Genomic DNA, 15,784 nt, shown 5'->3' with positions numbered 1-15,784 from the left:
CCGTGATCTATAAAAGGTGTCTTACATTTAAAATATTTGACTCTCCTAATCTAGTTTTGGAGGCACATATTAGTAAATAAGTTAAATTAGACCGTGGTCCTGTGGGATTCATTTAAGCTGAACTTGAATTAACAGTTGTTACCCACCGAAAATGCACATTTTATGTGCAAGTGCATGTAACTAGAAATAGAAAATGAGCAAGCTGAGCAATTTGTATACCAAAGTGTTGGGCTGTGCTCCTTCCTGAACAGTAGGGAGAGTCAGGAGATAAGAATAACAGGAGGTAATTCCGTTTCCCACCAACTCAACCTCATCTTATCCCTTTCCAGCACCAATATGGTGGGTGCTTATTGTGTAAATGAACTGGTAAGATTCACAAATGGAGCCCTTAATGGTCTGAGCTTTTGTCAGATTATTTTTTGTTTAATTCAGCGGCACACGCAGTGCGGTCTCTTCCTCCTTAACATTCCGGCGGTTCGGGCTGTGATTGGCGGGCGCAGCTTCATTATGCGGCTGGGGAGATGGGTTGATTGTGGCTCAGAATGTGGGAATGGGGTGAAGGAGAGAAATGTGTCATTGATTGTGGCCGTGGTTCATTAACCGTGTGTCTGTAAGGGAAAGAGAGGACCTTAGTTGTACTTTTCCAGTTGTTTGGAAAAAGTCACTGCACTAGTATTTTTAGCATCTAGTATCACGTTTACAAAGATTAAGGTGATGCAGGAAGGGTTTTTGATTTTTTTCATTTTTATAGATTTTAGAAGTACTTATAACTTTAGTAAAAGGCAACTTTAGCGTGCTAATATTTCTAACACCTTAAGTTCAATGTTTATACATGCCAACTTCTGCTGCATATGAGTAACTCAAATTCTTTTAGTTGTTTAGACGCTCTCCAAGGTAGAAAAAGCTGAAGACTATCAGAAAAGCCTGCAGAATGAAAAATAAACATAAGCCAACAACCTTGGGTCTAAGAACACTGGAAAAGCTCCAAGGGCCCTATGTGTGCTGAGGAAGAGGAAAATGATGAAGACAGGGTCCCACTGACCCCTACCTCAAATCCTGAGGAGGTGTGACCAGGGGCAGGATGGGGCTGGACTGAGAGATGTGTGAACTGGGGATTGGGTGGACCATATTATAAAAACCATGGAAATCAGTGTTCAGAACATGTCAATATATATGTCTGTGGGCCCTAGGACTGACATTAAAGGACACTCACATTTTATCTTATCCCACATTAACTTGGCTCAGAGTCCTGCTTTGCGGGAGTCTCTCACGGCATCAAAGGGAAGAGTAAATGACATTGTTACAAAAGTAATTTACATTTGTCCTCCTGGTTGGTTTTTTGAAGCACAGTCACTTGTCTTTCTTCTTTTCCAACTGGAAGTTGTGTTCCATCTTTGCCCATGCTGCTTTGCCCTTTCTCAATAGCAGTGCAGATAAAAACCCAGCTTGCAAACAGCATGTTAAGATGTATGGGCTGACTTCTTTAATAAAAAAGACCAGAGAAAACAAGCCTCATTGGCCTTTTTACACCTAGTTTGTACTCTACAGCAGATGTAGCTTCATTTTTGAAATATCTGCTTTCCCTATAAACAGTGCTTTAAACCTAAACGGCTTCATTAGCATTAAAAGCAGTTTGATCCATTGCTGTGGCCCGAGTCCCAGATGAGAATATACCTTCCTCGGGGGCTCTCCACCTCGGTGTACTATTAAAAATGTAAGCAAACATCCCTGCTCTGTGTACACAAAGTGATTTACGAACCCATGGATTGCAGCTTTCTTTTTAATGAAGTTTCCTATCAGTGTGCTTGGCTAGAGGACTGACCACAGTAAATCAGCAGCCTCACAGCAGTGCTGGCAGCTTCACTCGACATAAAAGTTAAAATACTACAAATGGCGAGTGGGGCATTCTCTGAGCACTGACTGGTCCCAGGTTTGCTCTGTTTGCCTGGTGTTGAAGACCAAAAAACTGTGTTTTGGTTTTTGGGAAATGTTTGCTCCTCTTTGACCTCATTAACAACTGCTCAGACAGCAAAAAGAACAGGAGCTGGTTGACATCAGGGATCTCTACCAGGCTTTTCCAGACAAACTAAATATTTTTGGAGTTTCTCCATATTTTCCCCCGTTTAAAAGTCTTTAGGTGATGAGACCGCTTCTGTTTCATGCCTTGCATGCGCAGAGTGTCTTCAGCTTGTTGTTGTGCTCCCATCTGTGTTGCCCTGGGCAGTCAATTTGTTGTCTCCTGTGGTGAAGCTCAACCCTGTGCCCGTGTCCTGTGGTGGTCCTTTACCATGGTGTTTGCTTCAGGAAGGCTGCCCTCTACTCCAGAGTGGATACTTGTTACGGACCGGTGTGGAAGATGCCAGTCATGGTTTGCACATCCGTGGTTTGTCCTTTCCAGCAGTGCTGGAGGTTTGCATTTGAGACTGGCTGCTGTGGTGTGTGGTCAGAGCAGCAGGGCAGCAGTTCTGCCCCAAATTTTCTTGCAGACAAATGCCTCTCCCCTACATCACACCCTCCATCCTCCAGCTCCATAGAATACATATTTCTCTTTCTCTGTACAGGTAAAATGTATGAGCAGAAAGGAAACTTTATTGTGACAGGCAGGCTTGAAGATTGACAGAGTCTTGGTCGATACATTAAAAATAAATGGCTCTGCTTCAGCCTGTGAAGTCTGATCCTGATGTAGTAACTGCATGGGCTGAAGGAGGGGGGAGAGCTGTTTTATTTTCTGGTTTGCTTTTTATGTCTGTATAATCTCAAAGGGTTTTTCCTGCCTGCAAACCTTAAGGTGGTGTGAAATAGCTTGAGCGGAATAATGTGTAGTTTAGGAAATGTGTGTATACATTGACTTTATTGACAAAGCACAACAATAATATTATTATTTCCTTGTTTGTGTGCTGACCATGAAGCACTGGCATATTATTAATGCTACCCTGCTAGTAAAGTCTTTATCACGTGTTTCACAATAATAATGTGCCTAAGAAAAACTTCTTTTTTTGCCAGTAATATGCTGTAAACTATTACAATAGGTGTGATATTTTGTAAAAGAATTCACAGAATCATAGAATGCTTTGTGTTGGAAGCAACCTTAAAGATCATCTGGTTCCAGTGCCCCAGCCATGGGCAGGGCTTCTTCCACTAGGTCAGGTTGTCAAGGCCCATTCACCATTTTCAGGGTCCTGTCCAAAGAGCCACCTATGATGGACTTGGAAAAATAAAAATATAAAAGCTCCTAACTGTTTTACATGTTACTTATTTACATGAAGTGTCTGATGCAGCAATAGAGGGTTCTAACAAGGCCCCATGAAAATACTAACTTGGGAAGTTCTGGAAAAAAGATGACAAGAAAAACATTTTGCATTTATTGAGCTGAGAATTCTTAAAACTTGTGTTTAATAATGAAAGACTAAAGGAATGGAGTTAAACATTTAATGAGTGAAATGTGCCTGGAAATGTTACTGTGCGAGTTTTATGCAGAAAGGCATGAGCAAAAGTTTAGTACTTGGGCTGTTCCCCAAAACTCCTTCTTGTCTTTAAGTAATAAATTAATAATTTTAGCCATTATACTTCAGCTTTCAAGCAACTGCACCTTGAAGTGCAAGAAAACTCAGCCTTAGCAGAAAGAGGGAATGTTTATGACTCTTTTTTTTTTTATTTTTCATCCATTGCATGTTCTTTTTAAGTTGATTTTATAGTCATTCCTTTATTTGCTTGTTGGCTGGTGGGTGTTGTGAATTTGAAATGCATCACGATACCTCTTATCTTGCTTTCTATAAATGTAGAATGAACTTGAGATCAGATTCCTGAGTATATTCCTTCCCATGCAGAACCAGAGAATAATTTAGGTTGGAAAAGACCTCTAAAGCCATTGAGTCCAACCATTAATCCAGCACTGCCAAGTCCACTATTAAACCAAATCCCTTGCTCTTTAGTTGCAGTTTGCCTCTTCCAACAATATAGAACAAGAAAAAAAAGTCAAGGGAAGTTTTTTGTCTTCCTTCTAAGTTGCCAACACTTCCAAATAAAAACATTCCTTGGAAAGTTTCGACCTTGAAGGGACCTGCTGTAATTATGGTCTTTCCTAATGGAAGTACTCGTAGAACATTATCTCTGCGCACAGAAGCAAGTTTTAAACTAGCTTACTCTTTTTCTCTAGGTCTTAATAGTTCTCAGTTTATGATAGCAGCTTAAAACATGTGTGAAAACATAACTCTTTGTTGAAATCCCGGGTTGTTTTAGTCCCCTGCTATCATCCTCGGGCTCGGCACCTCCGTGATGGTTCAGCTGCAGGGAGGCTTCGCTGGAGTCTCTGTCTGGCAGCTGTGACGTTCAACAGAAATTATCCAATCTGTCCATCTTGCTCCCACAACTGGAGAAAATTACTGTGATCAAAATCAACCTTTGATTTACTTCTCAGGAGGGGAGGTTTCTGTAGCAGTTGGGGAAGTTTAGCTTCTGTAGGTTTCAGTTTCCATCACAGCTGATTCCTCGGTGTTTCTGGGTTTGGGATGTGCTTTTATTTGTTGATTTATCAATACTTTGTGGCTAATGTAAAGAAAAATTTTGGGATTGCTCAAAACATTATGCCTCAGCATATAAGCCACCTATTAAGTAGCAGAGAGCAGGATTTGGCAGATGGTGTCTGGATTTAAAATAGGTGCATGTTTTAATGTTAGTTTGCCCATTTTCCCTTATGCTTTGGTATAGGTTGGATGGACATAATCAAAGGCAGCTTGGAGGAAGAATAATGGTGTGAATTCTGTAGGATTTGAGAGTAAATTAAAGTATTCTGGAGTGTAGCAACAGCAGATGTTGCTTGGAAACCTGTCCCATATGGGAGAGAAACACAACCAAACCAATGGGAACAGGGGGACTGCAATTGAAAGCATTGCCCTATTCCCTGTTTGTGCAACATTGCAAATAAAAGTAGTGCCACTGTTTATTGCATCTGTATATTGCAGGGAGTGATAAGGAAAGGTAGGGAAAAAAAAGTGTAGCTACCACCATTACTCATTGTACTGTGCTCACATATACTATAGAAGAATAATATTGAAAAAATAAATGTGCTTCCTGATAATAAAATCATGATATCTTTTAGTTTGTAGATTTCTTTTAAAGGCTTTTTTACCCCAGGCTTGTAAATTCATTTTCCTTGTATCACTTGAGAGACTTTGATTGATTGCAGTGTCTGATTTTGATGAGTCCAGAGGCATCATACCTGAGATATTCCCGGACTGTGCTTTCTCTTTTTGTTCATTATAAATTCCTTCCAACAGAAAATTTTGTTTTATTGCGTGGCGTCTCCATTTTGTCTGAGGTGAGAGGAAAGCACATCCTTTGAAGGACTAGCACATTCATAGGTCACAACTTTTCTTCTCTTAAAACAGTTGCTGAGAAAAAGCAAAGACAACCTGAAGTGCTGAGGCTCTGTGTGGTCAACTTTCCCAGGGAGTGGATTTCAAGGAGTGAGAACAACTGTTTCAAAGTTTATAGTATTTACCATTATAGAGGCCGAAAGATTCAGAGGATTCGTGAAAACATTTCATCTCTCCTGCATGTGCATTGCAGTAGACATTTGATAAGTGTTTAGTGCATCCTTCTCATTTTTTCCTTTAGTCCAAATACTTCAAGATTTAGCCTTTACTCTTTTTGCTTTTAATTAGCACACGTGTAGCTCATTATATGATTTGCAGTTAGAAACATTTTCTTCCATTGTAATTCCTACCTTTGTGTCAAGGTACAAGTCCAGATTGGGTTGGTGTGTGATATAGTATGATCTCTAATGTTTCTTTATTTTTATTTCCTGCAGATGTGATCCACACTGTTGGGCCGATTGCAAGAGGTCACCTCACTGACACTCATAAAGAAAACTTAGCAAGTTGCTATAAATCCTCTCTGAAGCTGGCAAAGGAAAACAACATCAGATCAATTGTAAGTATTTGTGTGAAAATGGGTTATTTCTTTGTCTCATTTGGATCTTTGTTTCCTTGATGTGCAATAATTATAACTGTAAGCTACCAGAAGTATTTCTTGCTGTCTGTGATGTGAAAAAGCAAGAAATTAAACATGATTTGGCCTAAAGAGTTGCTGAAGGAAAGGAATAAGGTTATTGTAGGAGTTAACAAGTGTGTTTGGTCATAGGAGTACAAGCAGCTCTCTTCTTAGGGAAGGGAGGGAGCTGGTCCCATGGCTGAGTCTTATACTGTATTATTTATTAAAAAATATCTAAGAAGCCACTGGTCAGGAGGATAACTGCATGCAGAATGACTTCCTAAATAGCTGAGAAGTGATTAATTTGTTGCCTTTTCTGCCCTTGAATGTTCCCAAAAATAAAGATATTGGTCAAGTGTTGCTGTTTATAGCACCCTTACCAAAATCAATCATGAAATAGCCTGTTAGATGGTATTTCATTGAACTATAAGGGTTCTTTGATGGTTTGAAATATGCTACAGTTTTGTACCTCTAAAAGCCACATTTTCAAGGTCCACAAAGAAAAGGAGCTTTTCTCTCTCTGGCTCTGAAGCTTTGATTCTGTAGCTCAAACTGTTGCAGCTAAACTCTTTAGTTATCCATAGGTGAGTTCCCTATAGGTTCAACAAGGAATTTGATACCTTCTCCTGACTTCATATGTGGTTCTCATCAGAGCCTGTAAGATCTCTGTGCTGTTGCTCCTACATCGCTCCTTGTTGTGCCTGCTCTGGGCAGGAGCTGCTTCTGGAGCATGACAGTGACGTGCCTAACATGATGAGGGAAAAAATAAAATAATATCAAAGGGTGAAAAAAAGAATATTGAAATAACAAAGGGAAAACTTTGGTGGGCATTGCTCATGTGCTGATGTTTGTATCTGTAGGGAGTCTGTAACTTTTAGGACATTCTAGGTGGGAGCTTGGTATTTAACATGGAATAATAAAGGGGGGGGCTTACTCATGGGTGTCATGAAAACTGGCCTGATATTTTAATGAGATGACCACAGGAGAAATCATCCATGGGTTATTTCCTTGCTGGTTAAGAGCTGTTGACTGTGCACCTGTTTGAGATAAAAAATCCTCAACACCCAGACTTGCAGGACACAGCTGCACAAGCTGAACAGCAGCCAAGAGCCATTCATTCATACCAGTATTAAGAAGCTCAGCAAGCAATATGGATTTTAAAGTCCACATGACAGATCGTGGACTGTTCTGAAAAGCCCTAAGTCCTGTGATTTCAGGGATGCCTTGGGAAGGAGAGGCTACTTGAGTGTCTGTCCTAATGAACAAATCAAGCCTGGAGCAAAGTAAAATGTATAATTCATTCAATTAGGGAGTGGTAGATTACTGTGAGTCTGAAGGAAAAGAACACAATGTGTAAGAGGGTTTCCCAAGATCCAGTAAAGTGGGCAGAGAGGGAAAAGAATGAAAATTAATAAAAATATCTATGTATTTCTGAGGCTTTCAGAGAGCAGAAAGACTCGGTTTTGCTCAAATAGCATCTAAGTGTGGACTGAATTATGGCAACAGATATATTTGCAGTAGGGAGAAGATAGACAACAAATGGGGAAAAGAGAAAAGGGTTACCTGTGTAAAAAAAGGAGGAGAAAATTAGCTGTGCTGGTGGACAGTGTATTTTGATTGCCTCTTTAACAAGAAAATGAAATAAGTATGTGAAAGAGAAAAATTAGGACTTTTAAAACAGATGATTAGGAAAAGCAGTATGTTTCTGGTACATAAATAAATAGATATTGATGTTAGCAAGTTGTAGTACACTAAAAGAATTAACTGAACCAGACAGCATTGGAGTGTTAGCAGTTGTAGCAAGTGAGAAGGAAGACATTGAAGGATTGTAACAGTACAAATGCATTACCTTCAAATCAGAAAGGGCAACAAGTCTAGAAATTAATGCAAAAAGAGGAAAAAAACCCCACAATTCAAATTGTTTTGAGCCTGAGTTGTGTCATAGGAGTTGGAATTGCTGGAGGCATTGTGAATGGAGAGTAATGATGAATGGCAACGTATCGAGTTGGACCGAAGCAGGCAGGGTGACTCAGGGTGCACCACTAAACACAGTTTAATTTAACATCTTAATGATTTTTGAAGAGTACATAAACAGCTCATTAATTACATTTACAAATGATACTACATTAAGCAGTGTTGCAAACACTAGAAAAGGACAGAGATATATGATGACAATTGATTAGAGACTGCAAATATAACCTCATCCAGCATCCACTCCACACCAGAAGGAAGTTTCTGCCTTGGTTGCAGTGGAAGAGAGGTCAGAACTGGAGCTGACAGCTACAGTGGAACTCAGCACGGGAAATGATGAAGTAGCATATTGTGGGGAAAAATAACCCAGTTCACAAGCAGTCAAAGAGAGAAGTGTGTTGGAAAACCAGCACAATGAGGAAGTGGTCTTGAATATTAAGCCTCAAATTAGATATACTTAACAGCAGTCATTTGTTTCACTACTCCATATTGTTGAGCTGAAAGAAATATTGTTGAGTTGAGAGAGATGGTGGATGCCATAGAAGAAGTGGTAGTTCATAGTGGACTGGGGAGAACAGGAATAGGATTCAAAGTAGACTGAAATTCTCTTATACACATGTGTATGTAGTTGTTCTACACACTGAGGAAAGGAAGCAAATTGTGAGATGCAGTGTTATGGAGGGGGAGAGAGAACAATGTCAGTGTGTGTATGACAAAAAGGCAATTATGTGGTGTGGCTGATTTGGGTTGTGCTCATGTCCAAGGTGTCCAGGCATGGATGAGAGCAACTCTGTGCTAACTCCTGAGGGAGCACTGGCATCTCATCTGAACATGTTATCACCTCTGGATCAAAAGAAAAAGCGATGGGTACAACCAAAAATGAGATGAGGGGATGTAATGAAATGCCAGTCAGTGTGATTGCCAAGCTTCATAATCCACCAGCAGCCCAGCTGTGGGTGAGGATCTGCATAGTCATTAAGGCAGGAAGAAAAGCCTCGGGAACAAATCTGATCGTGTGCAGGATTGTTCAGAGCATTCACACAGCCCCTGACATTTGTCTCCTGAGCCTGTTTTTTCCAACCTTTTATTTTCAATATGAGGTTTCAAATGCCGTATCAGCTATTTTGTACACAATTAGTCCCTCTCAGGTCATCTACTCCATCTGCCTTTTAGGCTCCCAAGGTTTATGTTTGTCCCTGTGATCTTGCATGCCCAAACCCCTGCATTGCTTTTCCCTCAGCTCTTGTTTATGTAGCTGTGCCCACTGGAGGACACTTGAGCTGCTCTGTGGCTATTTGTGTGGTGGGTGGTGCTGAGTGAACCTTTTGTGTTGGATGAGTCTTATTTATACAATGCTGTCTGCTTAAGAGGATACTTGAGGCTTGTTTCTGTTTATCTCCACTGAAGTTGGTACAAATTGAAAGAAAAAAATGTTTAAGGGAATACAAGGAGAGTCAATAGTTGGCGCTTGATAAAATTAAGTTTCTTAAATGTTCAGGATCATTTCCTGTAATAAAAGAGTAATATTTTGATGTTGGTCTTGTTTAGCACAGTACTAGGGATTGCTACCCTGCATCAATTACATCTCTGCTGTCTGAAACACTGAAAATATGACATGGGCACCAAATCTTCACTGAAAGAAGAAATGATACAAAAAAATAGTTGCTTTTTCCCTCTGTTTTTTCTGTACTGATTTTCAAAATAGGAGTCTTACAGCCCAGTTAATTCTTAGGTTATCAGGAAGACTGGGGTAGTTGTAGTCACTGTTTTCAGCGATTAAATTGGTCTTCTGTTTACACAGTCTTGGAAATTATTTACTCTGTGTGCTCTGACTTTTTCGTGGGACCTCTTGTCCTCTTTTCCTTTGCATACACAGCTTTGAAGCCATCTGATACCCTGGAACTTTTCTGAACATCAAGCACTTCCCTGCCACCTACTTCATTCAGGTTTTGCTTGTGGTTAAAACAATCTCCATCAATTGCTGTCAGTCAGAGGCAGGATTGCAGTTAGGCAGGCACTTTCTGAACTATACAGGACATGAAAAAAGATGCTGTTTGCTGCTGTAGGTGAGATCCAAGCCAAAAAGGTTTCAGTGTGTTTGCAGGGAAGGGAAGCTGGTGCTGGTCCCTCACCCAGAAGGCAGGACAGCTTTCCTTTGCCGTGGTTGTGGAACTGGAGGAGTTTTATTTGGGACCGTAGCTCTGCTGTTGTTCAGGACTGTTCAGATTTGCAGCCTTCAGGAACACTTCTTGTTGGCAGGGGGTGAATTTTAAAGCTTTAACAAGAAGCATTTCTTTCAGTCTGTGCTCTCTGACCTTCACCTCGAGGGAGAATTATGGCTCTTGGGGGTCAGGAGGAAATCCTCAAAGAATGTGGCTTTGTGAGTTCCAGAAGGAGCTCTGCTTATCACCAACAAATGTATTATACACTATACACAAAATACAGAAATTTCTCTATTGGTTCCCTAGACTCAGGATGGGAAGAGTTTATGCTGTTCTAGAGCATCACTAGATTAGCTTGCTGTGGCATAGAAAACACACATCAAAAATATCAGTCTTTTTCTGCCTGGGTGTTTGTGCTATGGATGCAAAAAGAAGTCCTGCTCCAGGGAAAGCCTCTTAGCTGGACTTTACTCCTCAGCACAACACGCTGCTCCTTCTGTCTGAAGTACATAAAGGCAAAAGGCCATCTAGAAATAACTCAGCAGTGAGAGGCCCATTGAAGGGCTGACTTGCTCATCATCAGGTCGAGTGGAAAAGCCACCACTTGGTGCTGGGATGGCCAGTGACCTGTAATGATGGGATATTTCTGGGAGAGTAGCTTGTCTCTTTGAACCCAGACTAAAGTGTGTCCCTCCTGTGCACAGAGCTTTTTTTGGGGAGGGTTATTACAAAAGTATGTTAAACAGGATCAGGCCATGCTGTTTGAAATGCAAGTTTTGCCACCCATTCTGGGCTCTTCAGTCGGTGTGCACAATGCATGCTGCTGGCTGTGCATTTGCAGTGCTTTGAAATTCAAGTATTAGTTGGGGCTTTGCTAGATAAACATTCCTTCTATGTAAATATTAATTTAATCAACACGGAGTCTCAACTCGTATCCTTTTTGTAGTTGTTTTTCATAAACAAGGGTCATTCAGTTATATTGATTTTCTGTGTATTAGCAATGTTAATACAAATGCTAATATAATTTGCTTGTGCAGAAGCACAAACTAATAACATTTCAAAGCAGCATATAAAAATACATCAGGGAAGGTACCTGCCACTTACCTGTTAATAGTACTTAAGAAAGAAACAATTTTTTGTAATTGCCTAAGATATTTGTCTCTGCCTGTAATTGGGGATTTTAAAAATAGACTGTGCAGGAATGCACTGATATTCCTGGTATTTGCATCCCCCTTTTCTAGGAAGCTGTACTTCTGATAGGCTGCACAGTTTCATTGAGCTTTGAGTGGAGACATAATTAGCCCTTGGGATGCCTCAATCAACTGTAACTCATGGGCTGAAATTTTTAATATCAATTTCAAGCCCAGAGTGTTCTCAGCTCCTCCTGTTCTAAATTATGAAATTCATGACAGAGGAGTTTTATCTGAAATTAGAGAAAGGGCCTTAAAAAGGTGCACTGTAGTGTATTGGCCTGACAGTTTGGTTTGCAGTCATACCTTTACCTGCCTTGTTCTCTCATGCCCCAGAGTTATGTTTTAGGGAAAAGTGATTTTTTTATTTTTTATTTTCAAGGAAGCTTATTTCTCTCTGAGAATGTTGCCATAGCAATGAGTTATAAATCTGAAATTCCTAAAGGTTGACTTTATTCTATCATCTGGTTTTCTGATAGAGATTCATATCCATCAATCAGAAGAGCTGCTTTGGAAGGAAATTTCCGCAGTATCATAAATCCACTTAATTTGTTTCTTGGAAACACTTGTTTAACTTGTAAGCTGTGATATGACTGATGTTACATTTTCAGACTCAGTTTTCTCTCCAACTTAGCCTTTCTTTTTTTTTTCTTTTTCTTTCCTCCTCTCTTAGATATTTTACAGATAATATCCTTAAAAATTAATCTATGTTAATTTTCCTTAATCATCGTGTTGGCTTTTTACATCAGCATCATATGAGGAGGGTTGTGATCTTTCCTTGTGGTTCCAGAAGTTGTTATAGCTGGCCATTCTTTTCTTAACCCAGGGCTTGCTGCTTTATGTTGGATGTGCTCCCAATCATTTCTTCCAAAATGATCTTGGTAGATTGAATTGCAACCCTGTTTCTTCAATAAGGATTTCATTAAATGAGATTTCTTCAGTGAGATCAAGGGTAAATCGTTACACCTAAACAGAGATGCTCATTCAGCTGAGAAAGGCTGAGGAATGATTGAAGCACTAGGCAGAGATTCCTCAGAGATTAAGCTGGAGTTTGTAGTGGATCATGCACTGGGGATGAGTTGAACAAGCTTACCCTGTGGTGGGAAAGCCAAGAAAGGAGCAGCTATAGAGTGACAATTAAACAGGGAAGATCTGTGGATTTTCCTGTTGTGCCACTCTGTCCAGCCTGGGGAACTGGGAGAAGACAGTGTTTGGGTCAGGGATTGTTATGGAGTTAGAATTGCATAAAAAATAGGGGGGGATCAAAGTCCAAAGAATGGAAGACTAAAGGTGAGGAGAGGAAGAAGGAAGAAAACTCTAATCCAGAAACAGCTGTTGAGGAATAAAAGTTAATAAATTGTTGTCTAGCTGGGGACAGGACAAGAAGGAACAGTCTGAATTTACAGGAATGGAGTTTTAGATTAGAGAAGATGAGGAATTTCCTTGCTGAAAGGACAGTAGAGCACTGGGAAAATTGTTTAGGAAAGTTGTGGCTCCACTGATGTGTGTAGGTGGGCCATCACTAGCACTTGAATTTTGTTTCTACCACTGTATGGTTATACATGGGGTATGTATTTCCTAGGAGGAAGTGAATTTATTTTATTTGATGCTTGCAATGTTTTACAGTGTTTTCTTTCTATGGCCAAGAGTGGCAGAAACAGCTCGGAGGGATACACTGATTAGTTGTAAATACATTTTATAGCAAAGCATCAGATAGAAATTATTTGTGGTAACAGTGATGAGGGTATGACCTGATGTGATTCTTCCTTTGTTAAGTATGATACGATGCCTCCTGAATAGGGAATACCCACATCCCTCCAACTTAGGTGTTCACAAGTGTTTTGAGTACAGACAGGGACAGGAACAGCCCCAAACTGAGCAAATGCTTGAACGTTTCCTGACAGATGGTTCTCGGGATACTGGGGCTTATTTCCTGGTACAAGGGACATTAACACAAGACAGAAGTCACTGTAGCCCTTCCACCCACCTGGTTTATCTTCTGCCTGACCACAAACAATTGTCTGGTTGGTATAAAGAAGTAACAGTGGTGCTTTAGTAAACTGTGTTACCAGGCAGTCTCAATGCTCCCTTTGGTTGTTCTGTGATGTTACTTTTGTAGCTGTTGTGCAAGATTGTGATTTTTGTGATGGGAAGAGGGAGAAAGGTGAGTTATTTTTGTTGGGTTTAATGAGACTCTACACTTTGGAAAATTAAAACAAAAAACACCCTGAACTGGTGGGATAGAAAGGGAAGTGGTGGAATAAAAAAGGAAATGGTTTGCTCAGGAATAAATTCTGAAAGTTTGTGTATGTGATGGGTTTAATGTGTGATAATTTGCCAATCACCCTGTGGGGATTCTGTGCTTAAAAGGGTGAAACCTTCTAGAAACACTGCCTGTTGGCTCGATAATTGGGGAACTGTCTCATTAGGGAAGGACAAAGCACAGATCTGTCAGACAGTGGACCACAATGGTGGTTATAAGAGACAGCTCATAAAAGCCAGGGATTGCTGGAAAGTCTACACCATAAAATGCAGAGGAAGGGAATGTTTGATGTTTTTGAGCAGAGGAAATTGTACTTCATTTGGATTAAAAGGGAAAAATAAGTAGTAAAAATGGACTAGAGGAGTTGCGTGCAGATCTCAGCTGTGCAGAGCCAAGCCTGGAAGGTGCTTGTCATTATTTGAATAGCAGGTTTTTGTAATGGAAACTCATAGGAAAAGTTGATGGCAGATACAAATTCCTATCAAATCCCGAGAACCAGTGGGCTTGAGGCCCTCAGGCTCTGTGCAAAGCCACTGTTGTCCTTGTGCAGTGCTTTCTTTCACTGCCCTGTCACCTTGTTGGCAGTTCGTAGGCTCCTGGGGAGCGCTTGTATTTGCTCTGTAAGAGCAGTCAGTGCAATCCCTGTTAACACTCACGGGATTCACAGCAAGAGTAGTAATGGAAAATAGTAGTTGAAACAAGGTTGGTTTGTTTGGGTGGTTTTGTTTTTTTTTCTTTTTTTTGTCACTCACTGCAGTGACTCTTCCCATCACCAGAAGTGGAGGTAAACTGTGCTGAAATTAGAAATTGCTTATTCACAGGTTGTCCTGCTGGAGGTACCTCTGTGATGCCTAAAAATGTATGAAGGGCTATCTGGCAGATAGTGATTTGTCACTACAAGGTTTTTTTCCCCCATCACAATTTGATGGTGAGGAGGAGAACACGTGATGCTGCATTTTAGCACTTTGTGGTGCTTAGAAGGTCCCTGTCACTTGGCTTTTTTCATCTGATAAGTTTGAGACACTTCTGTACATCCCCTTTGCATCTTTTAAACATCACCTTAATTTATCTATGTGAAGAACAAACTATAGTATGAAACTTGTATCTGCCTTTTTTTTTTTACTTGAAATCAGCCTGTTTTTCAAACAACAAATTAAAAAATTGAGGATTTTGAACATTCTTTTTATATTGCCATAGCTAAGGTGAAGCAAAGAAATGAGCAATTAAAAGCAAAAATGATTCTGTGTGTCAGATGGGCATCATAATACTTAACTAGGTTAAAAAAAAGTAATTTATTACAGCATAATATGTATTTAGGATCAGAGTAAATATATTGGAAAGTAGTTTTGAGGAATAATCAGGAGGGGCATGCTTTTGTGAGCCTTATTTGCCAGCTCATTAAATATGTTTTTTCTTGAATTGCTAGTAGTTGCTTGGAGCCATTTACATTATGGAGAAATGATATATGAAGTCCTAGTTGCATATAAAGAAACAGCAATGTTCAGTCATCAGCTGCAAAATTTATACCCTCACCTGAGAGGTTTTTTAATATTATTTCAGTATGATGATGTCACGTTATCTTTTAAAGCCTCTACAGTGTAAAACCACTGTAATTGGAATAATATAATTCAAGTAATATGACTGGTACTTGAGTGTTTATCCTGATGAAATATTCATTTCTTTCACCTGGAAAACTGTTCTCACCAAATATAAATGACATGTGGGCAATATCCAAGTAAACAGTTTAACAGCCTCATTTTTTCAAAGCCGACTCACTTACCAACTCCTAGTGATGTCAGTCACTTAGGATTTAGAGGTTTATGCATAGCAGAGGAAAACAAATATAACAAATAGAGTTAGTAGCTTTGGTAAAGGAAAATAAGATCTAAAAGATGGGTTATTGTAGTATGACTTCCTGTGGTTTGTCATGGAAGGACATCACTGCTGGGGTGAGAATTCTTTTAAATTGGGAAAGTCACAGGTAAATGAATTTTTCATTTTCTCATTATGCCTTTCCTAAAAGATGACTAAGTGAAATCTGTAAGCCAAGAACACACATTTCTGTGGACTTTAGTTGGCTTGAGTGCATTTAGTTTACCAGTGATCTTACTAAAAATTATTATTTGTTCTATTCGCATTGAGATAGGAAATGGGTTCTATGCAAAACTTTTCCTAAGGAGCTAAATCAGTGTATTGCTGGTTTTTAT

At 39.8% G+C, this 15,784-nt stretch overlaps 1 protein-coding gene across 2 annotated transcripts in view; it reads left to right on the top strand.

The window, feature by feature from the left end:
- The window catches only part of MACROD2 (mono-ADP ribosylhydrolase 2), an 842,575-nt gene that overhangs the window by 481,032 nt on the left and 345,759 nt on the right, over positions 1-15,784 (top strand). For both annotated transcript variants that reach the window (XM_071582106.1, XM_071582105.1), the window contains exon 6: positions 5,810-5,931. In XM_071582106.1, coding sequence (XP_071438207.1) covers positions 5,810-5,931 — 122 coding nt within the window. The remainder of the gene's footprint in view (positions 1-5,809; positions 5,932-15,784) is intronic.

Source organism: Pithys albifrons, chromosome 2 (assembly GCF_047495875.1).
Source record: "Pithys albifrons albifrons isolate INPA30051 chromosome 2, PitAlb_v1, whole genome shotgun sequence".
Taxonomy (NCBI): Eukaryota; Metazoa; Chordata; class Aves; order Passeriformes; family Thamnophilidae; genus Pithys; species Pithys albifrons.
The sequence above is the reverse complement of the archived record's forward strand: the minus strand, read 5'-3'. Positions and strand labels throughout refer to the sequence as shown.